This window comes from Syngnathus scovelli, chromosome 17 (genome assembly GCF_024217435.2).
Source record: "Syngnathus scovelli strain Florida chromosome 17, RoL_Ssco_1.2, whole genome shotgun sequence".
Classification (NCBI taxonomy): Eukaryota; Metazoa; Chordata; class Actinopteri; order Syngnathiformes; family Syngnathidae; genus Syngnathus; species Syngnathus scovelli.
In genome coordinates this window covers 11,838,674-11,851,739 of record NC_090863.1, presented here as the reverse complement: position 1 = coordinate 11,851,739, position 13,066 = coordinate 11,838,674, and the positions used below count along the sequence as shown (strand labels likewise).

The 13,066-nt window shown below is 41.0% G+C and overlaps 2 protein-coding genes across 3 annotated transcripts in view; one reads left to right on the top strand and one right to left on the bottom strand.

Annotated features, from left to right (window-relative positions):
• Positions 1 to 9,986, top strand: part of b4galt2 (UDP-Gal:betaGlcNAc beta 1,4- galactosyltransferase, polypeptide 2) — a 40,357-nt gene extending 30,371 nt beyond the window's left edge. For both annotated transcript variants that reach the window (XM_049747449.2, XM_049747450.2), the window contains exons 5-8: positions 2,020 to 2,207; positions 2,294 to 2,416; positions 4,064 to 4,168; positions 7,084 to 9,986. In XM_049747449.2, the coding sequence (XP_049603406.1) occupies positions 2,020 to 2,207; positions 2,294 to 2,416; positions 4,064 to 4,168; positions 7,084 to 7,234 (567 nt within the window). In that variant the 3' untranslated portion in view covers positions 7,235 to 9,986. The remainder of the gene's footprint in view (positions 1 to 2,019; positions 2,208 to 2,293; positions 2,417 to 4,063; positions 4,169 to 7,083) is intronic.
• Positions 9,987 to 10,614: 628 nt separating this feature from the next.
• On the bottom strand, positions 10,615 to 12,940 carry zgc:113531 (uncharacterized protein LOC541359 homolog). Its single transcript, XM_049747471.2, has 3 exons — positions 12,542 to 12,940; positions 11,688 to 11,817; positions 10,615 to 11,381 (listed from the first exon to the last, which is right to left on the bottom strand). Exons 1-3 carry the CDS (start codon positions 12,938 to 12,940, stop codon positions 11,194 to 11,196), a joined length of 717 nt encoding a protein of 238 aa, XP_049603428.1. The 3' UTR covers positions 10,615 to 11,193.
• Between the last annotated feature and the right edge of the window lie 126 nt (positions 12,941 to 13,066).

The following is a 13,066-nucleotide window of genomic DNA, read 5'->3' as shown; positions in this document are numbered from 1 at the left end:
CGGCAGGCGCCTTTATTGAATTGGCCACTGGCCCTCCTCGCTTGCGCTTTGCGATTGTGTGCGTCGCATTATGTACAGCAATTAGTTATGTTGGCCCTGCGCCAGCGCTGCCACGTTCCTCCGTGCAAAGCATGGCACGGTGAGAGGGATTGAAGGCTGCTAGCTTTTAAATTAGATGTGTGTGCGTGTGTGGGTGGGGGTTGATGCTTGGCTACAATATCTAATCAAGCTTTGATGAGCCTCCTGTGTCCCAAGCGATGTTGGGATGAACAAGTTTATATGAAGAGCACACAAGCCAGGTTTTTTTTTTTTGTCATGTATTATTTTATGTATATGCAAACATGCCCAACGTTATAGTCAGTCAGTCACGCATGAATAAGTGGAATGCCATTCCACTAGCATTAAGTATTTATGTGACAGTTTGAAATTCTAGTATAGTGCTATAACGGCTTGCCAATGTTTTGTTTATGACAAAGTTTTGTGTTGTGTTGCCTTAAAGCTTGTTTTTATTTCTATCAACTTTATAGCTGTAAGTCCTTAAACAAATAAAATACTAGATGCATGCAAAATTGCAAAATTAATAAGGTGGGAGGCGTAAACGGTAAAGATGCCATTGTGGTTTGTAAAGAGGAAGATTAGAGATGACTAAAATAGCTGCCATATAACCTCGAGATTAGGCTGTCATCGAGGTTAGGAGAATTATAAAGGCTGATTTTATTAATGATAAAATATTATATGTTGCATACATTGTACACTATGCACATCCACTTTGTGCTGACTGTGCACAAGATGATCAGGCGCAGCATCGAAGCCGAGGTCAATACACAGATCCACTAGGTGATCATAAATACAGAGCAGCAGCACGACATAATATACGGTCGCGCAGTCATGCTCAACCTGTACCTTTCACCTTAATTGCTTGGCACAACCCGATGACGGCACGGCGTCGTAATTTTACCGAGATCTGTTATTTACTAGACACATAACCATGTCAGAGCAGTTGCACACCCAGGCGTAAATAACGCCGGCGTCACGGTAAATCCCCTCGGCTGTGATAATTATATACTGATTAACCGGGTTGCTAATTAAACTGATCATACAGAGTAATCATACAGATAAATCAACATCATCTGTCTCAATAGCTGCGCAGTTGGCCGTAAAGTCGAGATGAAGTATAGCTTGGTGAGATGTTGCTATATTGTAACTACCGTAATTTCCGGACTATAAGTCGCGGTTTTTTTCATAGTTTGGGTGGGGGGGCGACTTATACTCAGGAGCGACTTATATATGTTTTTTTTCACAAATTTTTACTTGATCATTAAGACATCACTTATAAGTATAGTTGACCACTTCCCATGTTATTTTTAGTATAGTTGATCACTTCACATGCTTTTATATCTTTATCTTGAACATATTCAAAACATAAAAAATAGAAAAAACATTAAATAAACCAATTAACACTTTAAAGCACCATATCCAAGTCCACTGTCTGCTGTATGTACACTTGCTCCATTTTTGGTCCTCTTATATTTATTACTATTATTTATTATTATTTGTTTATTTATCATTTATTCAACACTCTTATTTATTCATTGTTTGTTGTCCTTCATGTAATAGTTGTCCTTAATCACTCTATATGTTACGTCAGGCCCGTTCTCAGCTCTTTGTTTGTGTTTGTCACGTTAGCATACCTATCGTTTAGCCTGTTGTTGCTATCGTTTAGCCTGTTGTTGCTCGTTCATGACTGTTTTTGGTGTGGGATTTTGTCGAATAAATTGCCCCCAAAATGCGACTTATACTCCGGAGCGACTTATATATGTTTTTTTTCACTTTTTGGGGCATTTTATGGCTGGTGCGACTTATACTCCGGAGCGACTTATAGTCCGGAAAATACGGTAGGTTGAAAAAGATGACGAGTGGCACTATGCAGTTACCCAATTAACGGGTAAAACATTCAAATAAAAACATTTGAAATATTACTGAACTTAATGGTGGATGGACATTTGCGTCCTTTGACAGTTGGGTGAGGACACGTTCAACCGCGCCAAGCTGCTGAACGTTGGCTATGCGGAGGCGCTGAAGGACGGCGACTACAACTGCTTCATTTTCAGCGACGTGGACCTGATCCCCATGGACGACCGAAACCTGTACCACTGCTATGAGCAGCCTCGCCACTTTGCCATCGCCATGGACAAGTTTGGCTTCAGGTGAAAACACCGTTCCTTTCGATCCTGATGTAGAACTGTATGAAATCCGATGTTTCTTGCTCACCACATTGTGTGGTCTGCTCCAGGTTGCCCTACGCGGGTTACTTCGGGGGGGTGTCAGGCCTCAGTAAAAAACAGTTCTTGAAGATCAACGGCTTCCCCAACGAGTACTGGGGCTGGGGAGGGGAGGATGACGATATCTACAACAGGTGAGCTTCATGTAGCAGTTGGACAAGCTATACTATTCGGGTCATGCCACAAAGGTCTGAACCATGAATTTAGAAAAGATGAAATGCGTCCTGGCTGGTCCACTAATATTATTTAACACTCAAGTAGGTTTTGATTTAAAGCCACTGTGGTAATAATAATCTACAATGTGTTCAGAGGCTGATATTCACTTCACAATGCTCTAACACAAATGAATGCTAAATGCTAAATGAATGCTAACCAAAGTGACCAACAACATTGTGGGACACTAAACAATCAGAATGATGTACTTCCAATATGAATATATTTGTTTTGTCTAGAAAATGTTACATTATAGGAAACCTCAATCGTGGGTCCATTTAATGTTGTTTGAGTGTCCGCCGGATGCGGAAAAAGCTCAATTTGTTGAATAAAGTCGGCCAGACGGCGCATCATCAGCGGAACTCTCCCCTTTATCACTGTTTAACCCCCACAGCGACAGAGCAGGGAGAAAAAAAAAAAAACACGACATGCTTGTCACTATCCTTGTCCTATTTTTCTCCCCGTAGTAAAGCTTTTAGATTCTGGCTAAATTTGTCATTTGCATTTGAAGCGACATTAAAAAGGCAATAAATCTAACTTGCTTTAAGCTGCCGTGTGTGAAGGTTATGTGTGTCCTCGCATTAAGAGCACGCACACACGCACCTTCCCTTCCCGTGCCTTGCCTTGCCTTGTCATGGCTGGCTGCCTTAAAGGCCTTTCTAAGTGCAGTCGTAAGGAATATGTCCTTCAAAGCTCATTTTGCACAAGCTGCCGAATTCCGACACTTCATATAAAATCCGGTTTGTTTTTGTTCACATTGATCCGGTTCACCCCTTTAGTGCCGACCGATATCTTCTGCATTGGTTGCCTAAAAATGTCACTCCTGTCACCATTTGCGGCTTTTTCGATTAACTCCTTTAACGTGAAATGCCGTCAAAGGGAATCCTAACAAACAATGCCGCTGACGTCATTTGCCGTCAACTGCGTTTTGAAATTGGTGCAGAAAAGTATTTTAAATGCTGTATAATCAACTGTTTGTTTTATGTGGGTATGCAAATAGACATGTTTATATGTGAAATGTGTTTATGCAAACAAACCAATGTATTTACACGATGCTATTGTGAATGGACAGACGTGTTTACAGTATGTGAGTGGATGGACCCGTTATTGCAATATTGCAAATTAATCAGTCAATTTTTTTGAGAGTCTCATACACAATTATACAAACTTTTATTCAAATTGGTTCAAAAGGCAATTTTATTCAGGTCACGCCACATTTTGGCTCCAGAATGTTTCTTGCGAGGCCTTTTTCTTGCGCAATTAAGAGAAATTTGTCCATTTGATAATTTTTAATTGTCTGATTCAGATAGGACCATCCAGCATGTATACACACACACACACACACACACGCACGAACCATTTTCCAGACTGCTCCAATAATCACCCCAAATTCAATCTGCACGGACATATTTGATTGGATTCACGGGGAGTTTCTCCAGCTCCCCTTTCGGAGTTCCAGTTAATTGCATGAAAGCAATAGAGTGGAGGAGAAATGGTGAAGGCACAATCCAATAACTTGTGCTTCTGGTCAGATCTTATTCCCACCTCATGCCGCATGTGTGTTGCAGGATCACTCTGAACGGGATGAAGGTGTCCAGACCTGATGTGCGCATCGGCCGCTACAGAATGATTAAACACGAGAGAGACAAACACAACGAGCCCAACCCGCAAAGGTACCGTGTTGCTGCTATTCATGTCAAAATCTATTGTTGTTGTTTTTTTTTTTGACAAGAGTGAGATATTTTTCTGTATTCTGGCTGAATAAATCAAAATTCCATTTAAATCAAAATCCCACTTAAAGATCTTCCAAGAGCAAAATATTTCTGAGTGATGGGGAAAAAAAGGTTTCAATTAAGTTTGTCCTTCTCTCCCTCACTCCACCATGAATAATGCACGGTCCTCCAAATAAATAGCAACCCTGTTGGTGGCGCCGCCTTTGTGCAAGCGGCGTGACTCACGGAGCCAGGGCGGGAACCGAGCGCAGAGCACAATGAAGCCGAGCCCGTCTGGCGGCTCTTTTATTGATTAGGTTGAAGGCGAGCAGACAAGACGCTCCCATTTGGAGCCGTGTGGTTTTCGGCAGGCCAATTTCAGACGAGGCTAAAATTGTGATGGATGATGATGACATGCGATATGCCACCTGATTATTTTCAACGTCATCCTATTCGCTCCTCAAATTGTTTTCAAGATGTCGCCACTGGATGGGGGGGTGGATTATTCTTTCGAGAGAATAAACCGTGATAATCCCCGTTTAAACAGCTTAATGTGAAGCGCTATATTCCTTCTGATTAATGTTGCTCCGAAGGCTCGTCCCACCATATTGGGCCTCATTCATCACGTCAGTAAATAAGTCATTTATACAGGAGGAGGTTTAATGCTTGTCTATAAAGCACTTTAAATGGCACGTGCCAAAAGTACAACCTCAACGCTGGCCCTCCGGAACAACCATCTGTGTTTTATTTTATTAAAAAAAATCTTTTTTTTTTTGCGCTTGCTTTTCACACTTAATATTATGACAGTGAGCATCGAGGCTGTAAAGAATGTTTTTTTTATTACGACTCCATGTCAGCTATGAAATGTTAAGTCCACATTATGGATGACATGATTCTGCTCCATATGACAATCTTCTATGGTGCTTGTGCTTATTCGAATTTTAGTAGAAATATGGAATTCACAAAGCTATTAGTTTAGGTTTCATTGTATACTGTGATGACATAATGGACACATAAGTTCATCTACCTTGAGCTTGATTTATTTACTACGATGTCCTAAATGCACGTCGACGTCTCGCCGCGTGAATTATTCAACATCCCGACCGCCACGACTGAAACACGCTGCCATTTACAGAAAAGACGGTCCGAACGTACTCAAGCGTTAAAGCTCAAGCGCTTCGCTCTGACGCTACCGCTGCTGTTTTTTTTATGGCCGTGGCCGTATTTCTGGAAGTCTCTGGCTTTGGAGCTGGCCGTACCCACGCTGACCTTTAGATGATATAGAGGAAAAATATGCATGAATAATATAACGTGTTATGAGACTGAATATGGGACAAACTAAATGATGCATATTTTTATATTTTTACGGAGTGGCTCTTGATGTGATTTTTCTGCATACAAAATATAGAAAATATTAATATTGCCAGTGTGTTGTATCTTGCACACACAATCATGTGTTCACTCAAACAAGAGTCTATTCACCGAGTCTGTCGGCCATGGTGAAGCATAACGATGAGATGTCGGGCTAGTGCTCGGGAGAAAAAGGCGTATTCATCACATGCACACAAACACGCACACACAATTATCCAGATCAATTACTTATGTCCAATATGACTTCATACCCTGTCAGCCTCTGCGTGTTTGCACATGGATTTTATTGTCTTTTTTATTTTTTTGCCCTCGGTGAAGTCGATTAGGGCGATTTAGTTGCAGTGAGGCAACAGAGTTTTTAGCTCAGTTAGGATGCATCAGGCTACTGAGTGTACTTCTAAACCAGATCTTTATACGGAGCTGAGGAGATTGCATTGTACCTAATGATATGTCTCGGATGTACGTTAAATTAAAATAAACCTTTATCGGAGTCGGCTCACGGCTTACAAATTGAGGGCATCTAATATTCTCTATATGTAACGTTGGGGGATTAGTCAATGACTTTAATCTACGTGCTCAATGACGGATTTATCTGAAGATTTCATGATTTTTTAATATCAGCATATCTTGCTCCATCCATCTGTCAGTTTTTCCCCGCTCAAATATAATTTTATCTGCAAGTTCATCCAGCCTTCATTTTTCTTCTCTGTCACGCGGGCCTCATTTTGTTCTACGGAATTTGCCCCCCCCCCCACCACCACCACCAATCCTCACATCCCTGCCACCCCAACCCCGTTGAGATGGAAGTGTCAATCCTCTCACATAATTCTATTTTTAACTCGCTGTGTCTTGCTTTTCAAGAAAAATACTGCAGATTCCCGCGGCTGGTAGTTTGTGTATAATCTTGGTAACCAACACACACAAAACAGCTGAAAACAAGTGGAAATAAAATAAATAATATAAAATATAAAACTGAAATATGAAATACAAAATAAAATCCAGATAACAAGCCAATGAAAAAAACAATGTTAAAAAATCCATGCAGCAATATTTCTGAGCTCCTGACCAAAACAATAAAAAATAAAACATGTCCTATTGCAGATATCCCTCAAAAAGAACACATTGTTCCTTGCTGATTAGCCATCCGCCCAAAAAACAAAAAAAATTCAACCAGCACGACAGCCTTTTTTCTGTTGGTTGAGGTTGCATCAGCAGCTGCTCGGCATTATGCCGCTCAATTCCCGTCTTGTGCGCTTCCATCCCAGCCAATTTCCCACGTAAGGACCACTTGTGATGCAACCGTTGAACCCCGGCCAGTGCAACGACACACTCGCTTCTCAAAGCTGTCTTGGATTGTGCCATCGGCGGCGTCTGTGTCACAAAACAATCGCCATTTCTGGTTCCCGGCAACTTTGTTGAGACCGACTCAGCAATTCATTATTCGGATCTCAAGGCACCACTCTACGATTGTCTTCTAATTGGATCTTCTTCTTCTCTTCATCCAGATTCAATAAAATCCAAAACACCAAGAACACCATGAAAAAGGACGGCATCAGCTCGCTCACCTACCGACTGGTGCAGATCAAAAGGTACGCGCTGTACACTAACATTTCAGTAGAGATCGGAAAACCGCCGCCCCGGCCTTTCAAGGGATAGAGACTCAAGGTAGGTTGGGATTGGGATGGACGCACCAAGGAAGTTACAAGCACATCAAGGAGTGGAATCTTTTTTTTTTTTTACACATTGGCTTGTTCTTCTAAGCTTCTGGACAACATTGGAATGGAAGGACCAAAGTTTGATGAATGCCACAAAGCAGGAGTTTGATGGACTGATATAGACCTCAAGGCTAAAATGTCCCAAAATGGCAAAACCCATTAAAATGAACGATGGGAGGACCACAATGTGGCCAGACAAGTTTTGAGACCCCAACAGCAAAAGCCTAGACGGTAAAGATTTATGAGGCGACCTGCAAGACGGGGAGCGAGCGATATATCGAAATCACAGACGGTGTTCACGAAAGAATTAGCGTACGACAGGCGTGCGTTAAACGCCACTTTTTATCCGACTCCCATATGTACATTATCCCATGCGAGTCGAAAATACTCCCAAATCAAAGCCTCTGGCATTTACGAATGAATGTATCGTGCCCGCATCCCTCTCCGGGACTCTGCTGGGACATTATTCTTTTTTTCTTTGTTATTTTGGGGAAATGTAGAGACTGAAACTTCTTGGAGCAAGGTGGGCATCATGATTATATGTTGTAGCTGTGGTGGTGGTGGGGAGTTGAAAATGGAATCACTGACGATGGACCCTGATGACTGATCGATACAGCAAATGACTCAGCTTGTATTGTTCTAATTATGATCTGATTTGATTTGATGTGATGTGAGGAATGCTTACCCATGTTCCTCTGAAATTTAGATGGCTGAAAATTTAAACACAGGATCACCACATCATTTAATATTTTGGTTTATTTTGGCATATTCTTATTTTGACTGATTGGCTTCATGCGTTTGAATTTTATTTATTTTATTTTAGCTTTCTTTCCTATATACAAATACGTGTATACCTTGAAACTGGTAACCAGGCCATGCCTAGTCAATACTAAGCTCGCATTTGTTATCATGAGGCGGCCATTTTGAATACTCATCATATCGTAGGGTAGCAGAAACAACGAGCCTTATCAGTTTTTCAACATTTTTGTTTTGTTTTGGTACTGCGAGCACATGGTCGTGTTCACATTTGGTATATCCAAGTGTTTTTAATGCTGTAATCTTCCTTTTGTTGCAGTTTTGACACATCATACTGTTACATATATTTCCACCGAGCTGATGCCTTCAGTAGTTATTTTCTATTAATTAAATGACATTTAAATCATGAACTGTAAACCAAAACATTTCTTTTTCCTTTAGTTTCTACTTTGACGAGTCTAGGGGTGGGGGGAATCAGTTCCGTACGCTTATCTTTGCCTCAAGGTTGTTTTTTTTTGTTTTTTTGAAAGGTGAGATGATGATTCGCCTATTTAGCGCACGCACGCACGCACATTCACACTGTCTTCCCTTTTTTTGTACAGGTTTTTGTTTTGTTGTGTTTTTTTTTAGTTTTATCACCTTTGAATGCCTTTGCACCGTGTCATTGACCTTTTCTGTCCTCCTTACAAATCTCACTTGCAGGCTTTAGTGGCACCAAGAGCAGCCAAATACAATCACCCGCCTCTGGACTTGATTTGGGTTATGAGGCGATATCAAATGTTAGAAAGTCATTAAATGGTTCAATTTATAAATGTGACAAAAACCTATAATAATAATACATTTTATTTAGAAGCACCTTTCAGGTCACTCAAGGTCACTTTACAGAGAGTTAAAAACAAATGTCAATCAGATATAGTAAATGCAGTAAAAACAGCCGGTGAGTAGCGGCAGCAAGACGCGCCAGCGTACACTCAGACCGAAAGATCCAAACAATATTTTACTTAGCATTAGTGGAAATTTATTGGACTGTCTCTTATTGCCAGGCCTTGTCCGCCGCCATGTTGTCCTGCAGACGCTGGTGGCCGACGTTGATGCGGCGCAGATTGGTGGGGCTCTGGCGCTTCACTTATTGTGTTCAGTTGCAGCTGCCATGAGTTATATGCGACTATATAATAAACAATAACGTTTTTAAAATAGATTGTTCCATCTTCTGATCTTTTTTTTTTTTTTTTTTTTTTTAAACTCGCTGATTGGCTTCAAAAACCGGATGGTGTAAAAACGTATAAAATTAGTCAACATTTTCGCTTGTGGATTTAATTGGATTTAGTCAGAAAAGAAATAAAGTACTACAATTCATTAAGTCATCACGATGTGCTTATAAGTAGAAAGCGTGAAAAATTAGAATTTAGGTAAAGTACAGGCACTTAAAAAATAAATATGCCAAAAATAATCCAATGTTTACTAATTGCTGCATATTTTTTGTACTAAGTTGTCATGAAAGATGCACTCAGCATGCTTACTGCATCATATCAGTCAAACCTAATTGGATTTGATGGGAGTAAAGGGCAGACGCGAGCGGCCCCCAGTGTGCTTTTACACCAAGGTGGATTTTTGCAATTCTATTCATTTCCTTTCCTTTCAGCGACGTGACGAGAAGTGCTCCATGTTTGCTAATGGACTCTGAGTGCTCTGATGTTTGAATTGAAGCTGTACTCGTGGTCAAGCACACCTCAGGTGCTTGCGTGGTTTGGTTACTCGGTACGGGGAGGACTTCCTGTGTCGACGCTTTTAAAATAAAAAAATAGCTACTCTAAATCCAGACGCTGGTTGTTGTTTTTTTGTACATTGAATGTTAAAATGTTATCTTATATAGTATGCATTATGTCATATCAAAACTAATTTTTCTATACAATCAATAAAATGTCTGGTTAAAGATTGATGATGATTCTGTCATTTGTTGATGTCATTTCTGCCTTAGGAAATATTCTTGCACTTCCAGACCTGTTTTAATTTCCACGCAAGAGCACTTACTGTCACTAAAAAGGTTTTAACACCCTTCTTGATTGTTTTACAATTGGCGTTCTTCCACAATTTTATTTATATTGTAATAATTTAAAAAATTGCATGTTTTGCTAATAAGTATATTTTCTTTGAAGCTATTGGTGATATTTCTGCACCTTTTGTTTTGTAATTATTTTACTACCAGTACCTTCCAGTATTGTATTAGTAAAATGATTTGCCTTGGAGGAGGTTCATGCTTGTTCAGAGATTTGTAACGGTAAACGCTACTCCAGCGAAGACAATTTTGTAGCCTGTTCAGCCCGGCGGTATCGCATTGCACCAGCATTTCAGTCAATCTAATCAATGAACCTTCATGTCAAGGCTTGATTGAATAGGAGCTATCCACTCAAGCTTTCTTGTTACAGCATTAATGATGTGAGCAAAAGTGTATTTTTATTTCCATATGGAGCAATTACACAGGCAGTCATTTCCTCAAGACTGCATTCAACAAGGCCATTTAGAAATTCATGTTGTGACATAAAACAAAGCATAATGCGGCTAGGATGCCTTAAAAATTGCATTTATTGCTTTGCTAAACAATTTACATGTGGTCTCAATAGCGTAACGAAGTAAATCAGTAAATTAGCCAGCCAGACAAATGATGCATGTAAATTTTAATCTGGTTCTCAAAGGAGCAGAGGTTCTTGCTTGCCGCTCGTAGCCATGGGCACTGATTAAAACCGGGATGGGCATTTTTTAAGTTGTTATATTACTGATCACCACTAGATGGCAGGAATGTCTTAGATGGGAAATCCTTGGTACGCATGCGTTGAATAACGCTTGAACTTGGTGTGCTTATATTATTTTCAGTGACTCCTGAGTGACTTTCTAGTTTAGTTTGGCTTTAATTGTCAGGATAGGAAATACGTCAAAAAGATACACACTGAGGTTACATATTTACAAATTGGGGTTTCAGATAAAATTTCAGATTTAAAATGCACTGAAACCTTTCCTGATGACTTCATTTGAGCTTATGAGAGTGTATTTTAGGCTCATCCTAAATTTTTACCATAAAGCCTGTATTTATTTAGTTTTTTTATAATATCAAAGTCTTTGGTGCATTGGTCAAGATGACATGTCATTTCAGTTTTGTGTCTCAGACTGCTCGGGCGTGCAGTTATTGAGGCGAGAGCAGGTCGCCAGACGGTTGCCTTGCCAGTAGCCGGCATCCTGGCCGTCATGGCAACGGCACTTGGTGCATGAGTCCACCCAGACAGGCTCACCGGCGGGAATCACTTGGCTGCGGGATGAGTCCAGGTAGCAGTTTGGACCTGGTGGGAGTAAAATGGCCAATTAATTATGCATACCATCATTGGTCTTGACACATATGATAATTGTGTTAAACCTGAGTATTTCCCAAACTTCTGATTACCAAAGGCCAACATGATTTTTTTAACCCATTGTGTTATTTTGGCACCGTAAATTATCGTGTTAAGTTTAGTGATATTTTTTTCCCCCTGTGGCAACATGCTGCCTCTCACAGGTCAGACTTGGTACTGCACCAGACATCACTCCGAGTCTTGTTTTTGCTGGTCATCTTTCATGCCACATTTAAAAAAATGGCTGTGGACTCTCACCCTCCTTGCACTCGGGGCAGCACTTGCCGGCCTGGTACACGGGGTTGACGCACGGTGGGGGCGCGCAGTCGGCCACTAAACAGCGGGCGATGCCATCGCTGTCGCACGTGCACTGCTCACATTCGGTTGGCTAGGAAACACACAAGTCAAGAGGATTTACACACAGCACCAAAACTGATGTTGAAATGAATACCTGAGCATTGTTGTTTTCATAAATGCGTCCATCACTTTGCCTCTCAGACTTAACAATTTCTCCCCATAAAAAAGCTATATTTTTCATTTATCTTCATGTTAATAGTATTAAATAGATGATATGCTGTTAGAAATCCACAGTGATGAAGCTTTCACACTTTTTCCAGTTTGTGAACCACTGGATGATACTGCATCATAATGCAAGTAAAGTGACCGGTTACTCCCACTTTCAACAGGGGGCGCCATTTGCTGGTAGGTGCCAAGTAGGTCCAGTTTGCATGGTCATTTTTTGTTTCCACTTTTCTTTTTTTTTCTTGCTTTGGAAACACAATATTTGTTTTTTATTCACTTTTCTAACTTCTTTTGCGTATTTAGATTTATTGTTTTATTTTGGAGTATTTTTGAATGGCGTATTGTAAAAAAAATATTTTCACTTTTGTTATAATTGATACTGAATGATCTTATACCTCACACCTATTTAACATTATTTTAAAACTATTCAATCGACAGCTTTATGCATGGTGTTTTTTTTTAAATGTTAATTTATTGAATTAGACATTAATTGAGTCTCAATCTTGACATTTAAAATGTAAAAGAAACCTTATTTGAAGAGGGAGAAAAGAAAGATTATACTTCATGGTCTAGGATGCTCTGAGGCTTACCTGGAAGTTTTGCCCCAGTTCGTAGACCACCCCCCGGTACTCGCACCCGATTCTCTCGCAACGAGGGCAGCAGTCGCTGGGGTAGTGGCTCACATGGATGCACGCCGCCGGCAGGCTGGTGCACTCAGTGCGGGAACACACCGAGCCATCTGCCGTGCACTCGCACTGAGTGCACTGGTCCGAGTCCAGGAAGTACCACTCTCCTACGTAGTACACGCTACCGTTGGCCTCGCAGGTGCTCTCCTGCGGCGGTGGCTGCTGCTGCTGCTGCTGCTGCTGCTGCTGCTGCTGCTGCTGCTGCTGCTGCTGCTGCTGCTGCTGCTGCTGGCTGACCACCGAGAAGCCCAAGACGGCCTGGCCGCACAGGAGCACCGCCAAGAGGAGCTGGCTCGACAACATGGTTCTCAATCAGAGTTGTGAGAGTAGTCCAGGAAGGTTGAGTGGTGGCTGGATTGTTTTTTGTTTGTTTGTTTTTTTACCCTGCTTGGAATATTTGTCACATTGTTGCAAAAACTTGTTGACTTT

What these genes read in the sequence shown, in the direction of transcription:
- zgc:113531 (XM_049747471.2), bottom strand. Translation starts at nt 12,940, where the DNA reads ATGTTGTCGAGCCAGCTCCTCTTGGCGGTGCTCCTGTGCGGCCAGGCC. An exon ending in AACTGGGGCAAAACTTCCAG is followed by an intron (nt 11,818 to 12,541) that starts GTAAGCCTCAGA and finishes TGTGTTTCCTAG; the next exon opens with CCAACCGAATGTGAGCAGTG. An exon ending in CTGCCCCGAGTGCAAGGAGG is followed by an intron (nt 11,382 to 11,687) that starts GTGAGAGTCCAC and finishes TACTCCCACCAG; the next exon opens with GTCCAAACTGCTACCTGGAC.